Raw genomic sequence first — 22,567 nt, 5'->3', positions numbered from 1 at the left:
CCCTTTCTGTCTCCCTTCAGTGAGAGAGGAGAGCTGGGTTTTCATCTTTCCAACAGGATGAAAATGCATTATGGCTCATTTAAGGTCCTCTTTTTCTTCCTAAAGATTATGGGGATGGCAGATGGAAAATTATTAGCCAGGAGCTAAAATAAAGAATTGCATAGAAGTGGCTTCACATATCATGGCTTGGGCAATATATTCTGTTCTCTTTTGTTGCTATTTTTTTTTCCCTCACTGATGTCTCACCAGTGCTGGCAGAATAAGCTAAGTTTATCATTTAGTCTGACTGTTTAATCTTTACGGTTGGGAGTAGATTTATGCTCTCATGTAAACTGGCAAAAGCCAAGAGCTTCCTTCTCACTTTTAATCTCCAGTCTTCCCTCTGCCCTGCCCCTCATTCAAGAAGTGGATGGAAAGGCAGGTCTTCACAAGTATTAAGCATTTGTTATGGGTTTGGGGACTGATCTCATTCTGAATCAAACAGGATTTAGATGTGTTTGCACCTCTAAAATAAAGTGGTTGTCTTGTGAGTTGTAATAATGCAGAGGAGAGGTTGCCTTTCACCTGTGCAACTGTTCCCCTTTCAGGAAGCAGATAGTGTTTCTCAGTAATTCTTGTGAACTGGGAGTATTGTGAAAGGAGCCACAAGGGTTGGTCCAGGCTGATGGTGACTGCTGTAATTGTGGTAAAACAGTGACCTGTCCCCTACAGTTTATTGTTGTAGGTATTAATGAGTAGATGAGATAACTAAACTAAACAGAATCTTGGGCATCTTTCAACATATGTGTGGTCAAGGCAGTGGGAGGGAAGCAGTTCTTTGGCCCATTGGGACTGTGAGGGAGGAGGGAGAGAGCACACCAGTACCCATTTCTGGATATGGTGTTGACAGAGATTGACAGTGTTTGATGATTTTTCAGGAAATGCTTTTATCACAGTAGTTCTTTAGTTGCTTACAGTAGATTTTGAGAGGTTGTACAGAATCACAGGTTAATTTTACTTTAGCATTTGTTTAACTTCTGTTGCTGTTTTTGGCTTTCTGACAAGATTCTGCTAATCAGTTTTTGTCTTTCTAGTTTGTGCATTGCAATGTGCGCAAATCTTGCCACCCATGCTCTTTCTCTCTTCTTACCTTTGATTAATGAAAAGGTTTTGAAGAAAGTAATTTATATAGATAGAAACTGCCAGGTACCTTTTGTGCAGGATACAGGTGTTTTCATGTTACTCATTGAAATTATGTGATTAATAGGTATCAAATAAGCATTACCTGTAAGTCTGCAGAAAGTGTTTCAGCTAAAGTAATGTGGCTCCAGACATGTCACAGTGTTTTAGCAAGACCTAAAATGAGGAAAAGGAAAAATAGATCAACAGAAAAAGGGACCAGTCCCTTTGAAATACAGAGTGGAAAGATTCAATGGTAGAAGTGAACATTGGGGTAGCAGATACACACATCAGAACTACTGCATCCACATGAGGAAGGGGAGGAGCTGCACTCTTTGTGTTCCCAGGAGCACATAAACCTACTTTGATCAAGTCTTGAACTAAAACTTCTCCCGGCTGTTCTTGTTCATCACTGCATAGATTTTGAACAACAGCCTTCCTAACTGCTTATTGCCAAAAGGTAGAAAGTAACTCATCATTCTCTAGAATTTGGACATTGTTTCAGTCTTGTTGAGATTTGGTAGTAATCAATTTTCTGTCACTCAGTAATGAATTTTGCTAACAAATGCTGTAATATGGTCTCCCACTATTTGGAGAGACTGTATTTGTTTAGTATGTAGTTTCAGAATTTTTTTTTGTAGGGGCAAATAAAAAGAGTACTCTGGAGAAAACACCAATTACTTTCCTTGCAGGATATGAAAGCTCACATGTTGATTCTGGCTGCAGCATCTTATCAGGAGAGATCAGAAACAGACTGAAACTTTCAGTTGTCCTCAGTATTATTAGTAAACCTATTACTGATGGAATAAGACATAAAGCTTCTTATGTCCAGTGCAGATGTTAGAGATTTCAAATTAGATGTGTTTATTCATTAAAGAGTTGAACATTAAAATTTTGCTTTTAACTAATTCAAATAATTTGACTCATACTGTTCATGTAGTTTAAAACCACATCATTTAAACCAATTTAAAAAAAGATAATTAGATTTATTTTTGAAAATGAAAGTTTTTTAACTAAAAGTCATTCTTTGGAAGGGAGAATAACAGTCTAAAAATCAAAATTGATGGAAGCAAAAATATTAGAAGTTTTGTTCAGTGTTGGCAAATGAGTTTAAGCTGACAAAACCTTTACTTAAAAACTGTTTGCCCATTTCTTAATGGATAGATGCACAGCTCTAGTAGATCTTTTGTAGTGCAGTGAACTACAGAAGGCTGTCTCAACATCATTTGTTTCCTCAAACCAGGTTATAAATTATGAGGAAACTAGGTTCTGCAGCACTTTTCTGCTATAATTTAAGATTTTTCACCAAAGTGCATAGCTGTGCAATGATATATCTGTATATATCACAGAGAGATGCCTTTGTGCCTACACAGTGTAAGAAATTGTTTTCTGCAGAGGATAGTCAAACAAGATGGACAGATCCACTTTGTCAAGAAACAGTCTCTCATTTCTTTGCCTGGGAGCTTGTGCAGGTTGCTCTGTTTGAGGATCTCCTCCTGCAGCCTTTGGCAGGTGCCTGTTGGGCTCTGTTCAGACACTGTTGGACACCCCCAAATCTGGTGGCACTTTTGTAGAGTTCTGATATAAATGGCCGAGTTCTTCCTGGTACGCAGCTTTTAAGATCTCTTGAATTGCCTGGTTCCTTAAGATGTGCAGCATTATCCCAGGCTTCACAGCAGCTCCCATTCTGTTCCATACAGTGGATGTGTCAGTTAAAGAGGAAGGTTATTTAAATAACTAATGTATTTGAGAAATGCAGTCACCATTGAAACAGTAAAAAAAAGCAAAAAATAATTTTTTTATAGCAAGTATGCAAATTTTAATATGAAATCCATAATTATAAGTATTTGCTTAAAGGCAGAGTTGGCAGAATAATAAAGTGTTGTGAAGTGTTGCTGCTGAAGAGCAGCACAATCCCATACCTGCCTGTGTTACAGGCTGTATACAACAGGAAACTATAAAACATATTCATGGCATACTAAAATGTTTGGAAACCTACTGCAGCAGCATAGAGGGATATGTTTAAATAAGATCTTACTTTAAGATGTTATTAAATAGAAAAGCAAGGAACAGTACAACAAAAACTTGATGTGTAAGTAATCAAATCTTTACCTTTCCTGCATGAATAATAAAATTTAGTCGATTAAAAACTATGACCTGTAAATAGATGCTTGTGTGAGTGCCACATTAAAATACAGATTATAAAATGAGTTAATAAAATTTCAGATGTTTTTAAGGAGTTACACACTTCCTCTGTTAAAGTGAGAATTAAAATATAACAGACATGCATGAGATAGAGAAATTTCTTCATGCAAATAATATAGTCATCTTAATTCATAATTTAAGAATGCCTATTAAGAGGAGGAGGAGGCAACTGTATACATCAGGGGATATCCTGCATAACTGTAATGCTCAGCTTTATTTCAGCCTCTGAAATACATGAAATGCAGATTTTTATACAGGTTGTTGTAGTTTGTAATTTATATACTGCGTACAAAATTATGTGGACATAATGATTAGAAATGCCATATCCATTCTGAGTGAAAGAGCAAAAAATGTGATACTGAGCTGGACTGTGCTATCAGTAGTGTTAGTTCAGCTACGCAGAGAGATGATATGGAAATAAACCCCACTGTGTAGAAGGGGGAGAAGGTACTCATTTATTTCTTCCCCCAAATCAATTCGTAGTAACAACACAATAATTTTTAAAATAACCATTAATAGAAGTCAAAAATGAGAGTAATTGCAGAGGTGTGGTGTAAAGCTAAAAAAGGAGATGTTAATCTGCGAGGAAGAGTTTAAATAGGGAATTATGATATCCTTGGCTTTCTGCTTTGTAGCTGTCAGGCTTGGGCAGCTCACTGGTCAATAGTGACATTCTGTGTGTCAGTGAGCAGAGTCTCCTGATACCTTAACCTGCAGTTCACACATTTCTGAAGCTCCAACTGTCGAACATTCAATTCCCTTGGTACCACTGCAGCTTCCAGACTCTTCTGACTGGCTCATGTTTCATTCTTTGGCAATTTGCCCTAATGATATCCCTCAGGAGCTTTCAGACCCTCTTCTTTTCCATATTTAATCATGTTATATTAATTTGAGTGCTGAGCAAACTAGGCTGCACAAATTGTAATTGTCTGTGATTTCTTCTGCAATGGTCTTATAACAGTTTCATTTTTTTTTCACTTTTAGTGTAGAAATATGTGTACAAAATTGTAGTATAATTTTTCATTTACAAGTCTAAATGTCCAAGACAGCCTGGGTGTGAACGCTTTAACTGATCCTCTGTACAAAGAGGGTTGGTTATTTCCCCTGTAAAATCCATAATGTTTTAGCACGTGCTCTGTGGGAAGGATTTAAATTTTATTTTTTGCTCTTTGTTTTGTTATTGTGAAAGTTCTTGTCTAATACACAGTGCTATTATCAAAAGTCAGGTAATAATTTTGTATTAATAATTATTAATTATGTATTAATAATTTTGTAATAAGTCAGGTAGTAATTTTGTTGTGATATAAAATATTAGGACAGTCTTGTCTTTTCCATCAGCTTAGTAACTTCTACATGGAACATTCTCTTAAAAAATTTTCCCTTTTTTATGAGGTTTGTAGTGCTGCATGAGATGGATATAGGCTACCCTGTTTTGAACAGTCTTGATTTTTTCTCATTCTATTGTAACTCTGTGCCTGCATAATAAAATAACAAAATTTGAGAGACTCCCTGATAGCAAAAATAGATCAAATTTGAATTATTTACATATTGCAAGATTATTTTGTTCACTTGTGGAATGAACTTGGCCCCATTTCTAATGAATTCCATAGTTATTCCTTTGGTTATTTTGGGGGTTAAAGTGGTGGTTGTAGTGGTTTTTTGTTTGTTTTAGAAAACCAGAGATACCCATTTTGAGTAGTAATCAGTTTGTAAGCACTTCCTTTCTTGGCCAAGGAGCCCTTCATTTTTCATGATCCTTGCTTGGAAGTCTCTGCTTTGAGAAGTGAGTCTTGGAAAATTGTAAATAAGTTTCTTTTCTGTTACAGTGAATATTCACTTCAGATTTTTTTAAGCTAGTTTGGAAATTAAGATAGTGACACAAACAGGAGTTAATCCTGCTTCTGAGTTTAGTGCTGTTCTGTGGCTTCATGCACCTTCAGATCAATTCCAGTTAAAAATAGCAGAAATGGGGACCAGAAAACTCCCCTGAGTGTTTCCTACTCAGTCGAGCTGAGTGAAACTAGGGTGCACTTCTGTCCTGTGTGTTCATGGCAGTACTCATGTTTGAACATGACTTCATCAAGTAATTAATGATTATTTCCCTTTTTCCAAGGGAATAGCTGAACAGGGAGGGCTAACTTGACTTGTTAGCCTGACTTCTTGCAGATGTTGTGCTTGTATACATAATTCAGAGTTATTTGTGGATGTATTTTGGTAATTCAGAGTAATTAAAAAAATTATTCGGTGGTTTGGGGAGGTTAAGGTTCTTACATATCTAAAGTTAATTTAAGGTTTTGTATTTTCTTTTTATTCATGTTTTTTTTGTTGCCAATTCTGTGTGTGTATTTTTATTTTTAGTTAACTGCTTGTGTTCATGCATCAGCTGCATTGTTATATCCAATGTATTGGCAACATATTTACATCCCAGTGCTTCCGCCACATCTTCTGGACTACTGCTGGTAAGACAGCTATCCTGTTATCCCCATTTCTGAGATTCTTACCTGTCTTAGAATTTTGAGTAACTGGTGAAAACACTATTGTGACTGAACATAAAGGATCCAGTTTATGAAAGCACTTTAAATTTAAATTTAAATTTAAATGATGCCTTGGTATGGTGTTAAAATTGGTACCTTGAATTACAGCGCTGATTACTATTAATGCAGCATTTAGAATCCTGTTTGTAAGAACTGTTTCTGTTTTATTGGTAAGAGAACTCATTCAATAATTTAAAAGCAAACATGTTACAGTTTACTTTTATTTGGCTTTTATTTTAGGTTGAAGTACGTTATACAAGCATTCAAACAAAATTTTATAATTTTTTCCAGAATCAGATGTTAATATTCATCAGTGATTTAGTATTTGTATTTTAACTCAGCCAGGCTCAGGATTCTAGCCAGCGCCTTCCCAAAAGAGCTTAAAAAATACTTTTGGGACTCCAAAATTTTTATAATAAGAATTCTGCTTCTTCTGATGTGTGTCTGTTCACATGACAGGCTTTGTGGTTTTGGCATATTTTTAAGTTGAACAAGAAGCACTTTTTGATTAACTTCTGATCCTTCAAGGGGATGATGTTTCCACATGCCTGTGTTTCACAATTTCAGGCTAAGACTACTTGCTTTTATTCAGAGTAGTGGCACAGATAACAAATGAGAGTTTCCATTTAAGCAGGAGTATCCATCCCTGGAGATTTTCACTTTACCTAGACCCTCTGGGTCTGTTACGGAAAAGTGAACCATTTCAAGCTGTTCTAGAGATTGGGAATTATTATTATGTATGAAAACTGAGACCCAGGCAGATGCTTACCAAGCTAAGTCTATGTTTTCTTCATACAAATAAATTATGCTTATAATTTTCCCAGTTTACTGGGCTTTATGTTGTTGGTTTTGCTTTGGGTATTTTTCCTCTCAGATCTATGAGTGTATTACAGTCTACTGAACTTTTGTTTTCAAACAAATTCTCACTATGTTTCCTGAAGTGTCTTTAATAGTTTTTCCTGAAGTTCACAATATTTGTCCATGGTATATTTTTTCTGTGGTAGTCCTTACAGTTCGTGTGTATATTACTTGTTGTTTTAAAAAAGAAAACAAATGTTCTTCTCCAACTCCTCCCTTTACTTACAAGTATAGCTAAGCCTTTCAATTTTAATGATAGTTTTCTTTTGAAGAAACTATGTCCTAATTGTTTCTCCTCCTAACTTTGATAAAATATACCAAAATGGGTTAGAACTTGGGTGTATTTTATTTTTGTATTACTTGAGCTTACAGCCAGAACCTTTGTAATTTTTCAGATCATCTATAAATGCTGTTCTCAGAAGGCAGATCAACACCTTTATTCAAGCTGTACCCTGTAGAGTGCATTCTGAATACGAGAAGATTTTCTTATTTCCCCTTCTAAGCCCAGATAATGTTTCCAGAAATAGCAATGTTAGATGCTATGCACAGCTTCATGTGATGATGATAATAGTTGGGATTCTAGGTCACTGTGGCATGACCTGAGAAATTTTTTTATTCATTAAAAAGAACCATGGAGTTTCTTAAACTTGTAAAATTCATTTATATCCCTTTTTATTTTTGACAGTAGTATAACAGAGTGGAGAAAAAAGTTTCCCTGTTTTAGAGATGTTCAAAAGGAAACATAAAGTTCATGAAAAGAAATGCACAACTGATGAGTTTATTACAGTAACTGTAATTCAGACCTTTTGACTCAGATTTTTGTGCATTTACATTTTTCTTTCTGATCATCTGAATGCTTCTTTTGTGAGATGGGTTGGAAAACTGTAATAAAAACACATAAATTACTTAGCTTTCCTCATGTTCTGGTGTATTAACAGTAAATAAATGTTCTCCTCATAGGTATATAATATATCAAGTTAAAAAATCTTGATGACTTCTTAAGTTCAAAATTTGTAGTAGGCTTGACCTAGTGTGCAGTCCAACAGGATCATGACAATTTGAAAGTAATGAAAGAATTTAAAAGTTATTTTGTATAATTCTATTTTTTATGTCATTTTGATAAGCAAAGTTATTTTTATAAAAGTGCCATATTTCCTTTCAGCTCAACATGCATTTTCTTACCTAGAAATTTCATTGTCACTTTTTCATTTGGACATGTGATGTCTCTCATGAACTCTCATTTTCTTAGTGTTGTTCTGAAATGGTATTCAAATACATGAAGTAGGGGACTATGAATTGAATCATTTGTTCATTCTGTGATAGTAAGGCTTTTTTTAAACAAAGATAAAATACATTTAAATGTATTAATTTAAAGATAGGCCTGATTCTGTAACTTTTTTTCCACATTAATCATATAGCATATTTTGAGAGAAATCAGCTTCTTTTTTTTTTTTATTGGTTGGATTAAGAACCGTCATAATATCATAAAGATAAAGAATACAATTCTGTGGGGGTTAGAATTTGATAAATTACAAAATCTGCCTAGCTGACACATTTTGTAGGCATGAAAACAGAAAAATGTATCTTTGAGCAAAAAAGGGCTATATTAAAATTATTTCAATACTTCCACTTGCCTTTTTAATTAAAAAAATCTGTTCTTTTCTATCCTGCTGCCTGATTATTGGCTGGATTTAGACTTAATGTAACAGATGATTCTGGAGTAGCTCAAATCAAGAGGGTCAGTGTGACTGCAACACCCTCAGGACTGGCCAGGCCATGAGTGCCAAGCTCCACTGTGGGAACAGATTTTGTGTTTATCAACTTCAGGAGGGTTTTTTACCCCCACACAGCTTATCTTGGCCTTGAGTGCCATTATGGGAGCTCCAGTGTGAGAGGTGGAGTGACCATCCAAAACAGGAGACATAATAAATTTATTTTTCTAAAAGATACCAAAATATAGGCTCAGAAAGTAAAATTCAATGTAGCCACAGCAAAAAAACCCACAGAACAGTTAATAAAAAATTGAGTTTTATATTATGTTAAAAAAAATTGTTTTCTCTTCTACATTTAAGTAAAAGGAGACTTGCACTCAATGGAGTTGGTGGCTGGCTTTCAATAAAACTCTTACAAATTAATTTTGAACATTGATATAGTAATCATATTTGAATAAAATTAATTTTTGTAAAGGAGAAAGCTAATTTAATGAAATTTCTGTGTAGTATCTTGGTAAACTTAATCACCAATATTAGAATATATGCCAGCTTTGTCTGTGGATGATAAAGCATCTCTTATACTGGTGCTCTGTTGAGAATATAATGCAGTCAGAAAATTCAAGTTACAATTGCAATAGGTCTTTATGAGATTTGGTTTCTTCTGAATTAGGATATACATATGCCTGTTTTCATGAGATTGGGGTGATTATTTTCCAGTTAACTTGGATGTTTTGCATAACAGTAATTATTTTGGGCAGTGATACCACAGATTGATATTTTTGGTGTTAATGTGCATAAGCAAGAGAAAAACTCTATAGCAGATTCCAGTAGTATTGCAGTAAGCAATTTCATGTGCATATTAGTCCTCTGCTGTGAAGGCTTCAGAATCCAGCAGTAAAAAAATTCACTTTTTGCTGAAAACAATTAAATTGACTTTCCATACCTGCAGTTTTTAGTTCATCTATTTTCAAGGTGCTTTGTACCTTTATTCTGTGAACTTCAAAATTGAAATGATGTAGCTGTTGCTTTGTTGAGAGAAAAGAGCTACATGCTTCCCTTTTTAATGACAGATTTTTTAATGGAGCAAATCATCAGCTGTCTTAAGTCAGCACAAGCCTGGTGAAACTACTGTTCACTGGAACAGTGTCGATGTACAAGAAAACAAGTGTGCATAAAATCCCTACGTGTTTGCACTTGTTTTCACTGTAGTTTTGCCTTTTCACATTATTAATTATATATTTCACATTATTTATAACACAGATATCCGGATACAAGGAACCTGAGGATCTATTTTGCTGCATATTCTGCAGCAGAATTCTCAGTTACATGTCAGCCATAATAATTCTTACTAGCTTTGTTAAATATGTTACGTAGTACAAAGCATTCTTGAAATTATAGAGTGGTTTAAAGCTGTTTAAATCCTTTCTGAATATATATGGGTGTCTGCTCTGCAGTGACACTCATTTACAACTCCATGTAATTTGTGTTTCCTTCACAAAGACATAAAGATTAGCCTGAATGAAGTCATCAGGAAGTGCTAAAATTTGTCAGTTATTGGGCTAGGAAAAAGATGTGTGAAAAATAGAGGCCTCTTTTCCTTTTTGGAAGCCCCATTGCCTGGAAACCTTAAGCCAGTTTGGAATTTCAGCAAACCTGTGTTTTGATATCATAGACACCATTCAATCTTGTTTGGGCCTCAGGCTGGGTTTTTGGTTTTGTTTGTTGTTTTTTATTAGGTTTTTTTTGTTTTTTTTTTTTTTTTTTGCATTGGACTTCTCCTTTGGGACATTGTTAATGAGAACAATTGGATAATCCATAGGGTGTACAGATTTTTCTAAAATGGGCTGTAGTCATAGGCAGGTGAGAATTGCTTTTTCTGATCCCAGAGGTGGGACCAAATGGATGAGACCACATGAACTGATGCAGTGAAACCTTGCCCCATCCTTGGGAAGTCAGTCGCCAATCAGTCAGTGCCACTGGCTCAGATCCATGATCAAATTATTGCCATGAGAGAAATTACTGTGTATGAGTTGTGTACCTTTGTGTGTCATCTTGCCTTCCGTTATTTTTCAGAGATCATTTTTATTTAGTTTTTTTTTCTCTGTGGTCTATTAGTAATTAATTTCCCATTGAGTTGCCTAAACTAGTTTGTCAATTGCTCACTTCTCCAGAGGGAATATTGTCAGTAATCTCACAGTACCCAAACATCTGGTGGTGATTGTTGGAGGGTTTTTCCTTCAGTGCTGGACACTGAGTATATTCTTGGTCAGATGTTGCCAGAACAGAAGACTGTGGGAAACCATGATAAATTAGCTTAATTCAGTTTCTTGCTTGCATACAGCAGGAGGTCTTACTGTAGTGGCTTCATGTGGATGTTTTTTCTATTTGGAGAATGTAGTTCCTTCTCTTATGGAAATTGGAAGGGAGAAGTTTATTATCTTGACTTAAATAGGGTATTCTACAGCTGTATATTTATATATGGCTTACCAAGGAAAGGTTTCAGAACCAAAACTGGTGGTTATGATGGTTGTGTTGCATTGTGGTGATGGTAACCAGGACCATATCCTCCAGTTGGTGTTTTAGACCCAAACCACTTTGGGAACATCTTCTGGGTTAGCTTAGTGTGGTCAGTCACTGGAACTACATCTGGATGAAAAGATGTGCAGCCTCCTTGCTTTGTGCCTCATCGTTTGCAGCAGCATTATTTATTTTGTGGTCAGCTTTAATGCAGAGTAAAACAAAATTTTGATTGTTTAGTAAATATTTCTGTAGCAACGGTGTTCATTTAAACCTGTCTTAAACACTGACTGTCTACTAGGGTCTTATGTGCCAAGATTTAAAATATTCCATTAGTGTTCTACTTAAAATTTGATGTTTTCCACTCTTTTTCTTCAGTGCACCAATGCCTTATCTAATTGGCGTCCACTTAAGCTTGATAGAGGTAAGTGTACTGGGAAGCATGAGCGGTGTGTGCCAATGCTTCAGAAAAAAAATCCCTGTATTTTAGCATGCAGAATTACAAAATTTAAGCTTCATGTGCTTTACTAAGTAAAAAATGTCACTCTTTGAAATCTTACCCTTGAAATGTTTTATGAAGACATGTAGCTCTACATCATGACTTGTTTCTCTGTCTAATTAATAGCTCAGTAGTAGCTATTTTCCTGCCTTTTAGTACTTTAGGAAAAGATTTCCCGATAATGAGGAAAAATTAATTTTTTCAGGAACTGGTAAAATTTATTCTGGAGTCACCATCACTCAGGTTTTGGCATTATTGTGATTTCCCAGATAATTTATGTTCCTGTCCCTCTGAAAACGTGAATCTAACTTCATCCCATAACATTTCTAACTACTAATTTAGAAATTAGTATTTTTTCCCAAAAAACAAGAGGTGGCTTTTACAGATTTGAATGTAAACCAACACAATAGAACTCACATAGTAGCTGGGTATGAAATAGTTTTGCCTTTTTCCATAACCATTTGATTATGCTGTGAAGCCTATCCCATGTGCTATCTGATTATCATGCAGAGTAGATAATTGATTTGGGAACATTATTTGATTTACACTTCCGCTAAAGCAGTTTCTAGGGATCAATTCACATCTGCTAAGCTGATGGGGTGGGGTCTTCCCTGAGCCACCAGCACTTTTGTTTTTCCAAAAAAGACCTTCTATATCATCTACACTTCTCAGCTCCAGTCACAGCCTTCTGTGCTCCCAAATCAGGTTCATATGACCTACATGCATCAGTCATAACTATCTTGATTATGATGTTTTTTCTTATTCAATAAGGAAATAATGGAACTGAAAGATTTGCCCTGAAAAAAGAAGTCACTTGGTTCCTTCAGGAATTATTTCCTGCCCTGCATTATTACTGCATATTATTTTATGTCCATATAGAAAATATTACTATTATAATAATACTACATATTACTGCATTATTATTATAGCATATTATTTTATGTCCATATAGAAAAGAGTTCTATCCCTTTTTCCTGAAAGGAACAAATCGCTTAATTCTTAGCTGCTAGCCAAGTACACTGATGAAAAAGTATTTTATCCATTCTTCTGTGGTAATAGTAGGCATCATATGCTTGGTACTTACATAAATCTGCAAATAATTGTATTTTTTTCTGGTTTTCATCTAATTATATGACTAACATCCTATATGATTTTCACAAATGTGATAGAATGAAATGTTGTTACAAGATATGTATAGTTCCAATATATATTTATCCAATATATTCAACTGTGTTCTTTGTAAATATTGGTTTTCAGAAATTTCTTTCAGTGATTATTATAACCTTACTGTTTGAAGAATAAGAAGTATTTTTAAAGGCTATTCTGAATGCTATATCTAATTCACAAATCCTACATCTAAAGCTCCAACTGGTTTTGCCATTATTGTTCTTTGTATAAAATCATTGTTTGTAATTTAGTACATTATAATAAAAATGTACGTCAGGAGACACCATAGTAAATTGTTTTTCCAGTATTTTTTTTTTCCTTCTTAACAGAGAGTGAAAAATAGATCACTGGAGGATGTGATTTTACTAAATGTTGACACAAACACTCTAGAAACTCCTTTTAATGACCTGAACAACCTACCTGGTGAAGTGGTGAGTCTTAGACATTTTATTCTTTCTTTCTTTCTTATATAGGTCCTTGAATTACTCACAGTTATTTTTTTTTCTCGTGTTGCTAACTGCTATAAAAGGAATAAGGGGTTGAAAAGCAGCTAGTGCAGACCCCTATATTTGAGATTTTTACCTTTTTGACAGCTGAGGAGATGTTGAATGGAACATCATATTCCTTATTGTAAAAGTAGGATCATAATTATAAAGCTAGCTGCATTCATTAGGCAGAGCTGCTTTAAATGGAAGTCTCTTCATCTCATCTTAATCATTATATTACAAAGTAGGCATTTCTGTCTGCCTAGTGGCATGTCTTGCGAAAGAACGAGAGTTTTTGAAGGCAAAAAGAAGAAGGGGGCCAATTATCAGCTTCTGCTTCCCTGCCACCTGCCAGCGCTTTCCTTTTAATTAATGATCTGATGGCACTGGTCAATATAATAAGAAATGCTTGTACAGTTGGGGTCAGAAAATTCAGGCTTTGATCTTCTTCAACTTTGTGAAACATTTATTTGTTTTCTCTAAATTATTTCAGTTTTATTTTAATCTCTTCTATCCTGCTGAGGGCTGCGTGAATGAAAACCTATACTGTTTGTCATTTGCTTTGGCAGAGCAAAGACTGCTTACTTAGAATTCTATTTGTAAATTAAACTGCAAACCCAGTTTGTCATAAAAGACATCTGATCCTTTTGAAATGACGAAAGATGTCTTTTGTCTGTAAAGGACGATAAATTAAGTGCCAGCTCTTTCCAGACTTTGATCTTGCAAAGGGTATTTTATTTTATTTTATTTTATTTTTTTATTACATTTTATTACATTTCATTAGATTTATTACATTTTATTATATTATTATTTATTTTAATTTTATTTAATTTTATTTTATTCTTTTTATTTTATTTTATTTTATTGCCTATGGGGAACATACTCTGTATATCATTTTAAATACTTGCAAAATTTACCTTGTTTTTCCCAATAGAGCTCTAAAAGAATATAATTGTGAAACCACTCTTTTCATTATTCAATTAAAGATGCACAAGCTATCACAAATAGTTGTCAAGACAAAGAATTTTGTATTAAAATATGAAATCAAAGAGTTACATTTTCTGAAATTTTAAGTCATAAAATCCCTGTCATAATCCAAGTAAGATCCTACAGTGACATACTGTGTATTTTGTTACTGTTGGTAATTTGTATATATTTAGTACAATAGAAGTCAATCTCTTGATGATATTGCATGATAGTGCACTTTGATTTTAATGATGTTAAAATCTTGACTTTTTGTAGATCATGTTGTCAGTCTTTGGCCTCAATATCAACTATAGTTCAGAAATGTAAAAGACTATAAAAATTGTTATGATGTTCTGGTTTACATTAGTGTATGTACTATTCCATTGGTATATTTTGTGATTTACACAGATGTTTATAGATGGATACATGCACAAACATATATACAATGACTTTGACTGTACTCTATCATTAAGAGTATAACAAGTTAAGTAAAAACGAGTTATTTCCTGGTGTGTCAGTAACTTTAACTGGACTTCCAATGACTAAATAGGGTTGATGTTACAATGTCATGAAGGACTATATACCAAATAATAGCTGGAAATGGAATTGAGAATTGGGCATTGTATTCCATGAGATACTGGAGTTACAGCTGGAGGTCCTTCAAACAGCTAAAATGTATGTTTGTGCAGTAAGAGGCACTTGTCTTGTGTTTCACAGGTGCATATCTAAATGATCCCTAAATAAGCAGGCTAGAATGAAGGAGATAGGAGTACGTATCTTCCTTCTTCTAGGAGTGTATTTTCTCCCAGAATATATCCATGTTATTACTGCAAATCTTAATGTAGGTTATCCAAGTGTACAGACTACAAACTAAACTTAAAAAAATTTTCCATATCTAACACAGAGCAAAAAAGAACAGCTGTGTTCTATGCAAAATATGCTTGCAGAATTTGAGGATTTTATACTGAAGCTTTTAATTTGAATAATCCCATCTCTTACTTCATTTCAATCTGTTAGGCACTTTAATTAAACATTTTGATGGAATGCATATAAAATTATAGTTGGAAAACCTGGAAACAAAAGGCACAGACGAAGGGCACAGGGCTGTGTTTGGTTAATAGGGTGACAAAATGCTTGTCCTCCTTTTGCATTCATGAGGGGCAGTGCAGCTGCTGACATCTTGGGTAAAAGTATAAGGCACAGGAGTATAGAGTCAAAATGGTAAGTCAGATTTAAAACGTTAAAGGGAATGTCAAAGATACATGTGTGAAGCATTGTAACATATAGAGAAACCTCATAAGCATACATACAAAAGTAGTAAAAACCTCTGATGAAAAAATATAATGAGTACCTCTGAAAGGCATTAAAATAGAATGAAGAACTGAAAATATAAAAGAAGTTGTAATCTTTACTGTCCCTTTGAAAAATTGATTCCAGGTTGGTTAACAGCCTAACAAAAGAAATGCAGTATTTTCCAAGTTTTCTAAAACTGTTTCTTGTGTCCAGAGGGAACAGAGTAATTATTTTCATGATCAATAAGCCTGATGATGTCCTCACAGCATAGGTATTTAATGGTTTACCCATGTATATATGCTCTGATCGTGAATTTTTTCATTATGAATTTAAGATTGAAAGAAACATTATTCTATGGCATTGTCTAATAAACCGTATAATAAATTAACTGAGATTGAAAGGTATTTTTAAATCATTCACTTAAGCATTTAAATTATAGTTACAGGCTAGATGACTTTCCATGCATGTGAACTCTATTATTCTGTCAGACTGACCAGTGGTCTTGACTGTTCAAAGGTCAGTGGTCACAGTTGTCCTGAATTACCAGTCCTTTTTTCATGAGGACCCTCTGCTGTGTTGCATGCTGTAATCTTCTTAATGGCTTCATTCCAATATTCACACATAATATTTTAGATTTATTGACTGTTAGAAATACTACCATGCCAGTAGCAGTTCCGCTACTCCTAAGGTATTTAAAATTGGAAGAATAAATCAGGGCAAGACTTTCAGGAATCCTTTGTTTTCTTGGTAGGGGGAAAGCCCCTCTTTACTCACTCTTCTGACAAGAAAGCTTGTTTTTAAATTTCATCATTTCACTGTGAATTTGTCTATTATTTTTTAATTTAAAAAAAAAAAAAAAAGAAAGTAAGGAGCTGCTTCTCTGGGAGTATATTTTCTAATATAATAATACTGAGATCACCACTTTAATAATACAAGGCATTAGGAACAATATTCGTGACCATAGACTAAAATTTTTAAATTTTGGGCCTGACCCTGCAATACCTTCTTGCACTTAAGTCTGACACGAAGACCTCTCCTTTGCTCAGATGTGAACACTTTCCCAGGCAGCTTGCAGAATTGACAGCATCACTTTTAGCAACCAAGTCTTAATGACTTGAAATCATAGACTGAGCATAACTTTTATAAATATGATCTTCAGAAAGCAACAGACTTTATAGTCTTTTAGCTTTTTCTGTGGTTGTTAAGTATTGTCAACTGCAAAAGCTCCACAGCTGTTGAAAGATGTACTGTGGTGCAGGACAGAATCTAAACTGAGGTTTAGAGATTTAATTTAGAGATTCCTAAAGTCAGAGGATTTTAACACCATAAATTTGGCATATAAACATTACTTCTAAAAGTAGCATTTGAGAAGTAGGCTGTAATTCATGTAGAAAATTGGCTACTTTATGCAGCGATTACTGGTTGTGCAAATTATTTCTTCAAATATGATGATTAATGGTACAATAAAGAAATTAAGGTCAATGTATAACAGTGCAATTAAAATACTCTTTTGCAAAATATAAATAGCATAATTTATGATGTTTCTTTTACATCAGAAAATAGCTAAAAGTATTACTAATATATTTTAGAAACTCAGATCTCTTTGCAGCATTATGAAGCAACTTTTTACTGTGAAAAAGTTCTTAGAGCTGAGATTCTGTTGAACCTTGATAAAATTTTAAAAGCTAGAATATGAGATTGAAAAGTACAACTAGTTTTGAAAACATTTGCATTTAAGTAGTTGTTTTTGTCTGAATGTTTAAAAATGTGATTAAATGCTGGAGGTTTCCATGAGATGCCTAAATCCTCTGCATGTATATAATAATCAAATATTTAGAAGCCTTTTACTAGAAATAGTTTTAAATATCAGACTCTAGTTTGTTTTGAGGTTTTTGTTTTGTTTCTTTCCTCTATAATCTTCTCTTACTTTCTTGTTTTTGATAGTGAGCTTCTACTTACTTTTATAGTGGTATCATCTGATGGAGAACAGAATAAAATAGATTACAACGTAACAAGTGTTGCTAATACCAGAGAAATATCTGGATATATTTTTTTCAGAGAGAAATAGTAATTTGAAACTCCAGTGTGTGGTTCTATATTTCTCAGACAACAAGTACATACAAACATAATTCTTCTGTATATGTTTAAATTTATGTGTTCTTTTGAGTTTTTGCAGAAACAAAGTCTTTTATTGCTTTTGAAACTATGTGATCTTAGTAACTTATTTTTTAATTTTATGTGATCCTTCTATTCACATGGATATTGAAGGGATATTAGTCATGTTTTCTATCAGATATTTATATTTTAAGAGTCCTAGAAAGAATGTATGGTAACCATTTAAATGAATTATACCTTTTGTTTCAATGACCAACACAGTATGTTTCTACATTTAGATACACTTAAATACCTATCAGTCTCATCTTTATCTTTGAAAAACTATTTTATTGATTTAAACCTACTTGAAGTTCTGATTGCTCTTCACAGGCAGTGTTTAGCAGTCCAATGAAGTCATCTTCCTATGAGAAGCTGTTGCTAGGAGAAGATAAAAACAGGTTGCTTCTAGTGTAAATTAATAATAGCATTTCTGCAGTGGATCACTGGTGTCTTTCAGAAATAAGTTTTAATGACATTCTAACCCCTGCAGTTTGCTGCCTGCAGTTCTTTATTTTTAAACTTTGTAAAACGCTATTTCTGCAAAAGATATACAAATTTAAAAAGTTTGACGTTCTTAATCATAGGTAGATAGGTGGATTAAAATACATATGATGAAAATATTTTGATATAGATGCTACTTGCTATTTTTTTGGCTTGGTGTCAGAATCGTGTAATTTTAAAATAATTTTAAATGCTATTAATGATGTCACCCAAAGGAGTCTCACATTTCCTTGGTTTGAGGTGCATGGGTCTAAGCAATCACAGTGCTGTTGTGTATCAGATCCTTCCAAGGAGTTCAGTGCACACTCTCTCTTAGCTATGCTTGCTATCCTGGCTGTAATAATTACGTTATCACTCTGTCACTGTGTTTTTGATTCAAATGTGGAACTGGGAGAATTTTACATCATCCTACCCAAGTGTGGCTGGGCTGGGCCCTGAGTAAGCACAGTCCTCTGCTTGTGTGTTCACCCGCCTCAGACTGGGGGAAGCCAAGGCAGGTCCCAAGGGCACTGGAGGTGTGCTGCAGCCAGGGTCCTGCTCGGGACAGCAGGCACATCAGGGCTGTGGCTCACCAACAGCTGTGGCTCACATGGTCCCTGCAGGCTTCCTCTTATGAGCACCGTGCTCCTCGTTCTTCTGCTGAATCATCTGATGGAGCTCTTCTTGCCTTTAAGCATTGCCTCCTGAGCGAAGCAGGATTTGAAGGAGCTTTATTTGAACTCCAGCATTGCCTTTCTGAGGCTTAAACTCCCTCCAGGACAGCACACAAAAATGTGCAGCTGTCTGGAGCACCTGCCTCCAAACTGCCAGCTCATTGGAGGTCTTAATATTGCTGAGCTAATAACACATGGCAGCAGAGTAGGAGATCAGTTGTCTTTTCTATTGTTCTTTTTAACACATATTTTGCCTAAAGCGTCCCGTTTAACAAATTTACAATAGGGTGCTTAGGGCCTGTCGGAACTGAGAAAAATAGAAAATACATTTTTCATTCATGTCCCTCATTTGGTCATGTAATCCCTCTGCTCTGCACTATCTTTACCTCCTCTCTTCTCTTAACCTGTCCTATCATCTACCATAATTTCCCCAAAATCATAAGGTATAATTTAGAAGAATGTAGATTTAAAAGAATGTAGAGAGTTTTCTACCTTTTTCCTTCCTTATGTTTAGAAGATGCTTTGCCTGTCTTGACAGAGAAATTTTAACATTGGCAGTTCTTGTTGACTTCATGTTATTGCTTTTATTTTAGTCAAACAGTGCTACTGTCTATGGGCATATCTTCCTTGTATGCATTTATTTTACCCACAATGAAATCTTATTTTTTACAACTATAATCATACAGTACAGAAGAGAAGAAAAAAATCAAACCACACAACCTAGATATGCATTTAGTTTTTTAACCTTGAACTTCTTAACTGGTTTTTGTACTCAGACTTGTACATTTTTTTTTTCCTTTTGAGGTGTAAGGCAAGAACGTAAATGAGCCTTGGTGTGTGCTTTCCATGGGCTAAACGAATCAGGCTTTAGACTTTTATCTAGATCTGTGGAGCTTGGATATAAATTTAAAAGATCACAGCTATGGGGAAAAGACCTGTACTGTAAAGGCCTTTCTGCATAGATTATGAACATCATAACTCAATAATTTTTTTTTCCAAACTATAGTTATAATTGGACCCAATGGGGGTCTCTCTCTTTGATCAGATCACAGTAACTGTGACTTTACACTGGAAAATGTCACTACTGTGAAGGTTTATCACCTGTAGAGCTGGTCTTTTCTCTGATGCCATGTTCAGTTCTCATTAGCATTATTCAAAGTTTAGTTGTTAATTAGGTTGACACTTCAATTACAATCATCATCTACAAGAGTAGTCAGGACTGCTTGCATAAAGAAACAAAAAAATACTCATTCTTGTATGTATTTTCAAAAGAATTAAAACTGTTTTTGTGATAAATTTGTATTTATAATATTCCACTTAAATAGTAACTCAGAATGTTACTTCATTTAGGGACTTAAATAATGCTCTATTGTGTAAATTGCAATAAAAAGAGATGTATTCTATGTAAATAGAGTTTACTTATTTTCCATGTGTCCCTCATGATGGAAATTAGGAGTGTATAGACATTATCTGCATGTAATTCCACATATCTTGTAATAATTCCAAAGTCATATGAGTTCCCTCCAAAGTATATCCAAGTAACAGTTATTTAAATTAAAATTTCTCCCCTTTCTTTTTTTTCTTTAATTCTAACCAGTGGTTGTTATTTGCCAAGTAAAAAAAGACAAACATCCTTAAAAAAGACAACCACTATAATCAGAACAGTCATTTTTTCATGCTTTTTTTTTTTTTTTTTTTTCTAAATTACAGACACTTCCTAATTACTGTTTTTGTTTTCTTCCCTTTCACATGTTTTATCTTCAAGGACAATTCTGGAGGCAGTGTAACACTGAATTTACAAAAACTTTTCTCAACTATTTGACTGTGGTAGCAGGTACTCCCATGGTGCATGAGAAATCATATAAGATAGGCATTTGACATAAAATAAGAGATACTCCTTGTCACTGAATAATAAGTGACCACTAAGAGTCCTTAAAAATAAACCTTCATACCTTAAATAAAACAGATCCAAATGTCTACATTCAAGCTAGCAAATACATTTTATGCTGGGGAAAAAAGTCTGCAATAAAGTGACTCACATGCATTTTACTGTAAAATAATTAAGCTTATTTATGTCAAGAGGCCTTGGGAAAAAAAAGAGAGCATAAACCAATCTGCATTAGCACTCTACCATCATCCCCTGCCTTCATTTCAATTAACAGACCAGCAGGTGCTCCTTGCAGTTAAAAAGATAAGCTATCAAGGAGGAGGATGAATTTTTGGCTGACCTATAGACACCATGGTTTGCCTGCTGATTGGGTTCATACCTTGCTGTACCAATTTCTGAGGTGTTAATTTAACTGTTCCACTCTGTCATACAGGTCTCGGCCTTGAAAAATAAACTGAAAAAGCAGTCGACAGCTACGGGTGACGGAGTGGCCAAGGCCTTCCTTCGGGCACAGGCAGCACTCTTTGGATCCTACCGAGATGCACTGAGATACAAACCAGTAAGATGGCTTCCCTGTTGCTTTTTTTTCCTGAATTTATTAGATCATGGTCTCATTCTTTCAAGGAAAATGTGAAATTTTTCTGGTCTAGAATAGTTTGTTTTAAATCTTACTCTGTGCTAAGGAATTGGAAGGTACCACCGTCTCTCAACAGTGAATTGTTCTGAAAAATACTCATCCAAAGTCAGCTGTTTTCCTGTTTGTATCAGGAAATTTAACATTTAGTCTTTGTTTTTATTAGTGAAGCTGCTCACACACAGCTCACCTGGTTTAATGTTATGAAGAACTGAAGGGACTGTGCCTTTCAGACTCTCATCATTTTCCCAGAGGTTTTGCTGTGTTGAAGGGCAAAAGCTTCTTTCCTAGCAGAAGCCAGATATGAGTCAAACATGTACTCTCCTGTTATACACTTGCCTTGATTTCACTTGGAAGACAGGAGAAATGAAAACCCATTTCACCTCACCAGAACCTCAGAATCTGTTTTTCACAATTTGCTGGTATTCAGTTGATTAATGCTTCATGGGCTTTCATAATTTCTAAATAATGAGGGTGGCACATATTGAGGCTGTTGGAGATAAAATAATTTATCAGAAAAAATTTAGAGATTAATTTAATCCATCAGTCCAGATTATTTTTCTTGCAAACTACTGGTAGTAGTGGGTTTGAGCAAAAGTACTGAGATGACATTGGGTGAATCAAATTCTGAGGATATGATATTTGGTTGTCTGATAGATTCACATAAATTCAAATTTGATAGGAGAAAATACTCACTTGAGGAGTCAAGTTAGTAAAGCTGATAGGTGTATGGAACATGGGCGGGGATTTGTTTGGGGGTGAGAAGAGTGCTCCAAGGAGCTATGGTATTCCTTGATGGAAATGGATATGATAGTTACTAATTCCAGATGAGGGCTTTACTGGAGGGAACTTCAAATTACAGTTTGGCCCTTGGGTCTTCCCAACTTCTCCCCAGGTGGTTCTCATCCAGGTAGTCTTCTGTGCCCGTGAGCATTTTGCACCCCAGCTGCCTGTGCCACTGAGAACCACTGTTACGAGAAGGAAGGTAGCCCATGCAGACATGAAGTCATGTACGGGTTTAGCTCACCTGTTTCTGTTCAGCAGTTCTCTTACAAATAGAAATCCCATTTTCATTCCATGCTGAAAGGGCTGCACCTGTTTTAGAAATTGCTGGATTTCAGCACCCTGCTTGTTTCAATAAAACAAATAATTTCAACAAAACAGGTGGTTGTCCTTTATTCCATAGTGCCATCACCTGAATCTGATTCGCTCCTTAGTCCAAATGTGAGGACACTAGTCCATGCCAACTCATGGCAGCTTGCAGTAAGAGCTGTTAAGTCAAAAAGTGTCTTTTGGACACTTAGGATATGTGCAAAAAGAAGGATGTCAATCTGCTTGATGGT

General features: G+C 34.8%; 1 protein-coding gene across 1 annotated transcript in view; it reads left to right on the top strand.

Moving 5' to 3' along the window:
- The window catches only part of DENND1B (DENN domain containing 1B), a 156,195-nt gene that overhangs the window by 93,319 nt on the left and 40,309 nt on the right, over window positions 1-22,567 (top strand). The window contains exons 13-16 of the mRNA XM_033516452.1: window positions 5,722-5,822; window positions 11,363-11,408; window positions 12,980-13,081; window positions 21,024-21,149. Coding sequence (XP_033372343.1) covers window positions 5,722-5,822; window positions 11,363-11,408; window positions 12,980-13,081; window positions 21,024-21,149 — 375 coding nt within the window. The remainder of the gene's footprint in view (window positions 1-5,721; window positions 5,823-11,362; window positions 11,409-12,979; window positions 13,082-21,023; window positions 21,150-22,567) is intronic.

Source organism: Parus major, chromosome 8 (genome assembly GCF_001522545.3).
Source record: "Parus major isolate Abel chromosome 8, Parus_major1.1, whole genome shotgun sequence".
Classification (NCBI taxonomy): Eukaryota; Metazoa; Chordata; class Aves; order Passeriformes; family Paridae; genus Parus; species Parus major.
This window is presented reverse-complemented; position numbering and strand designations above follow the sequence as displayed.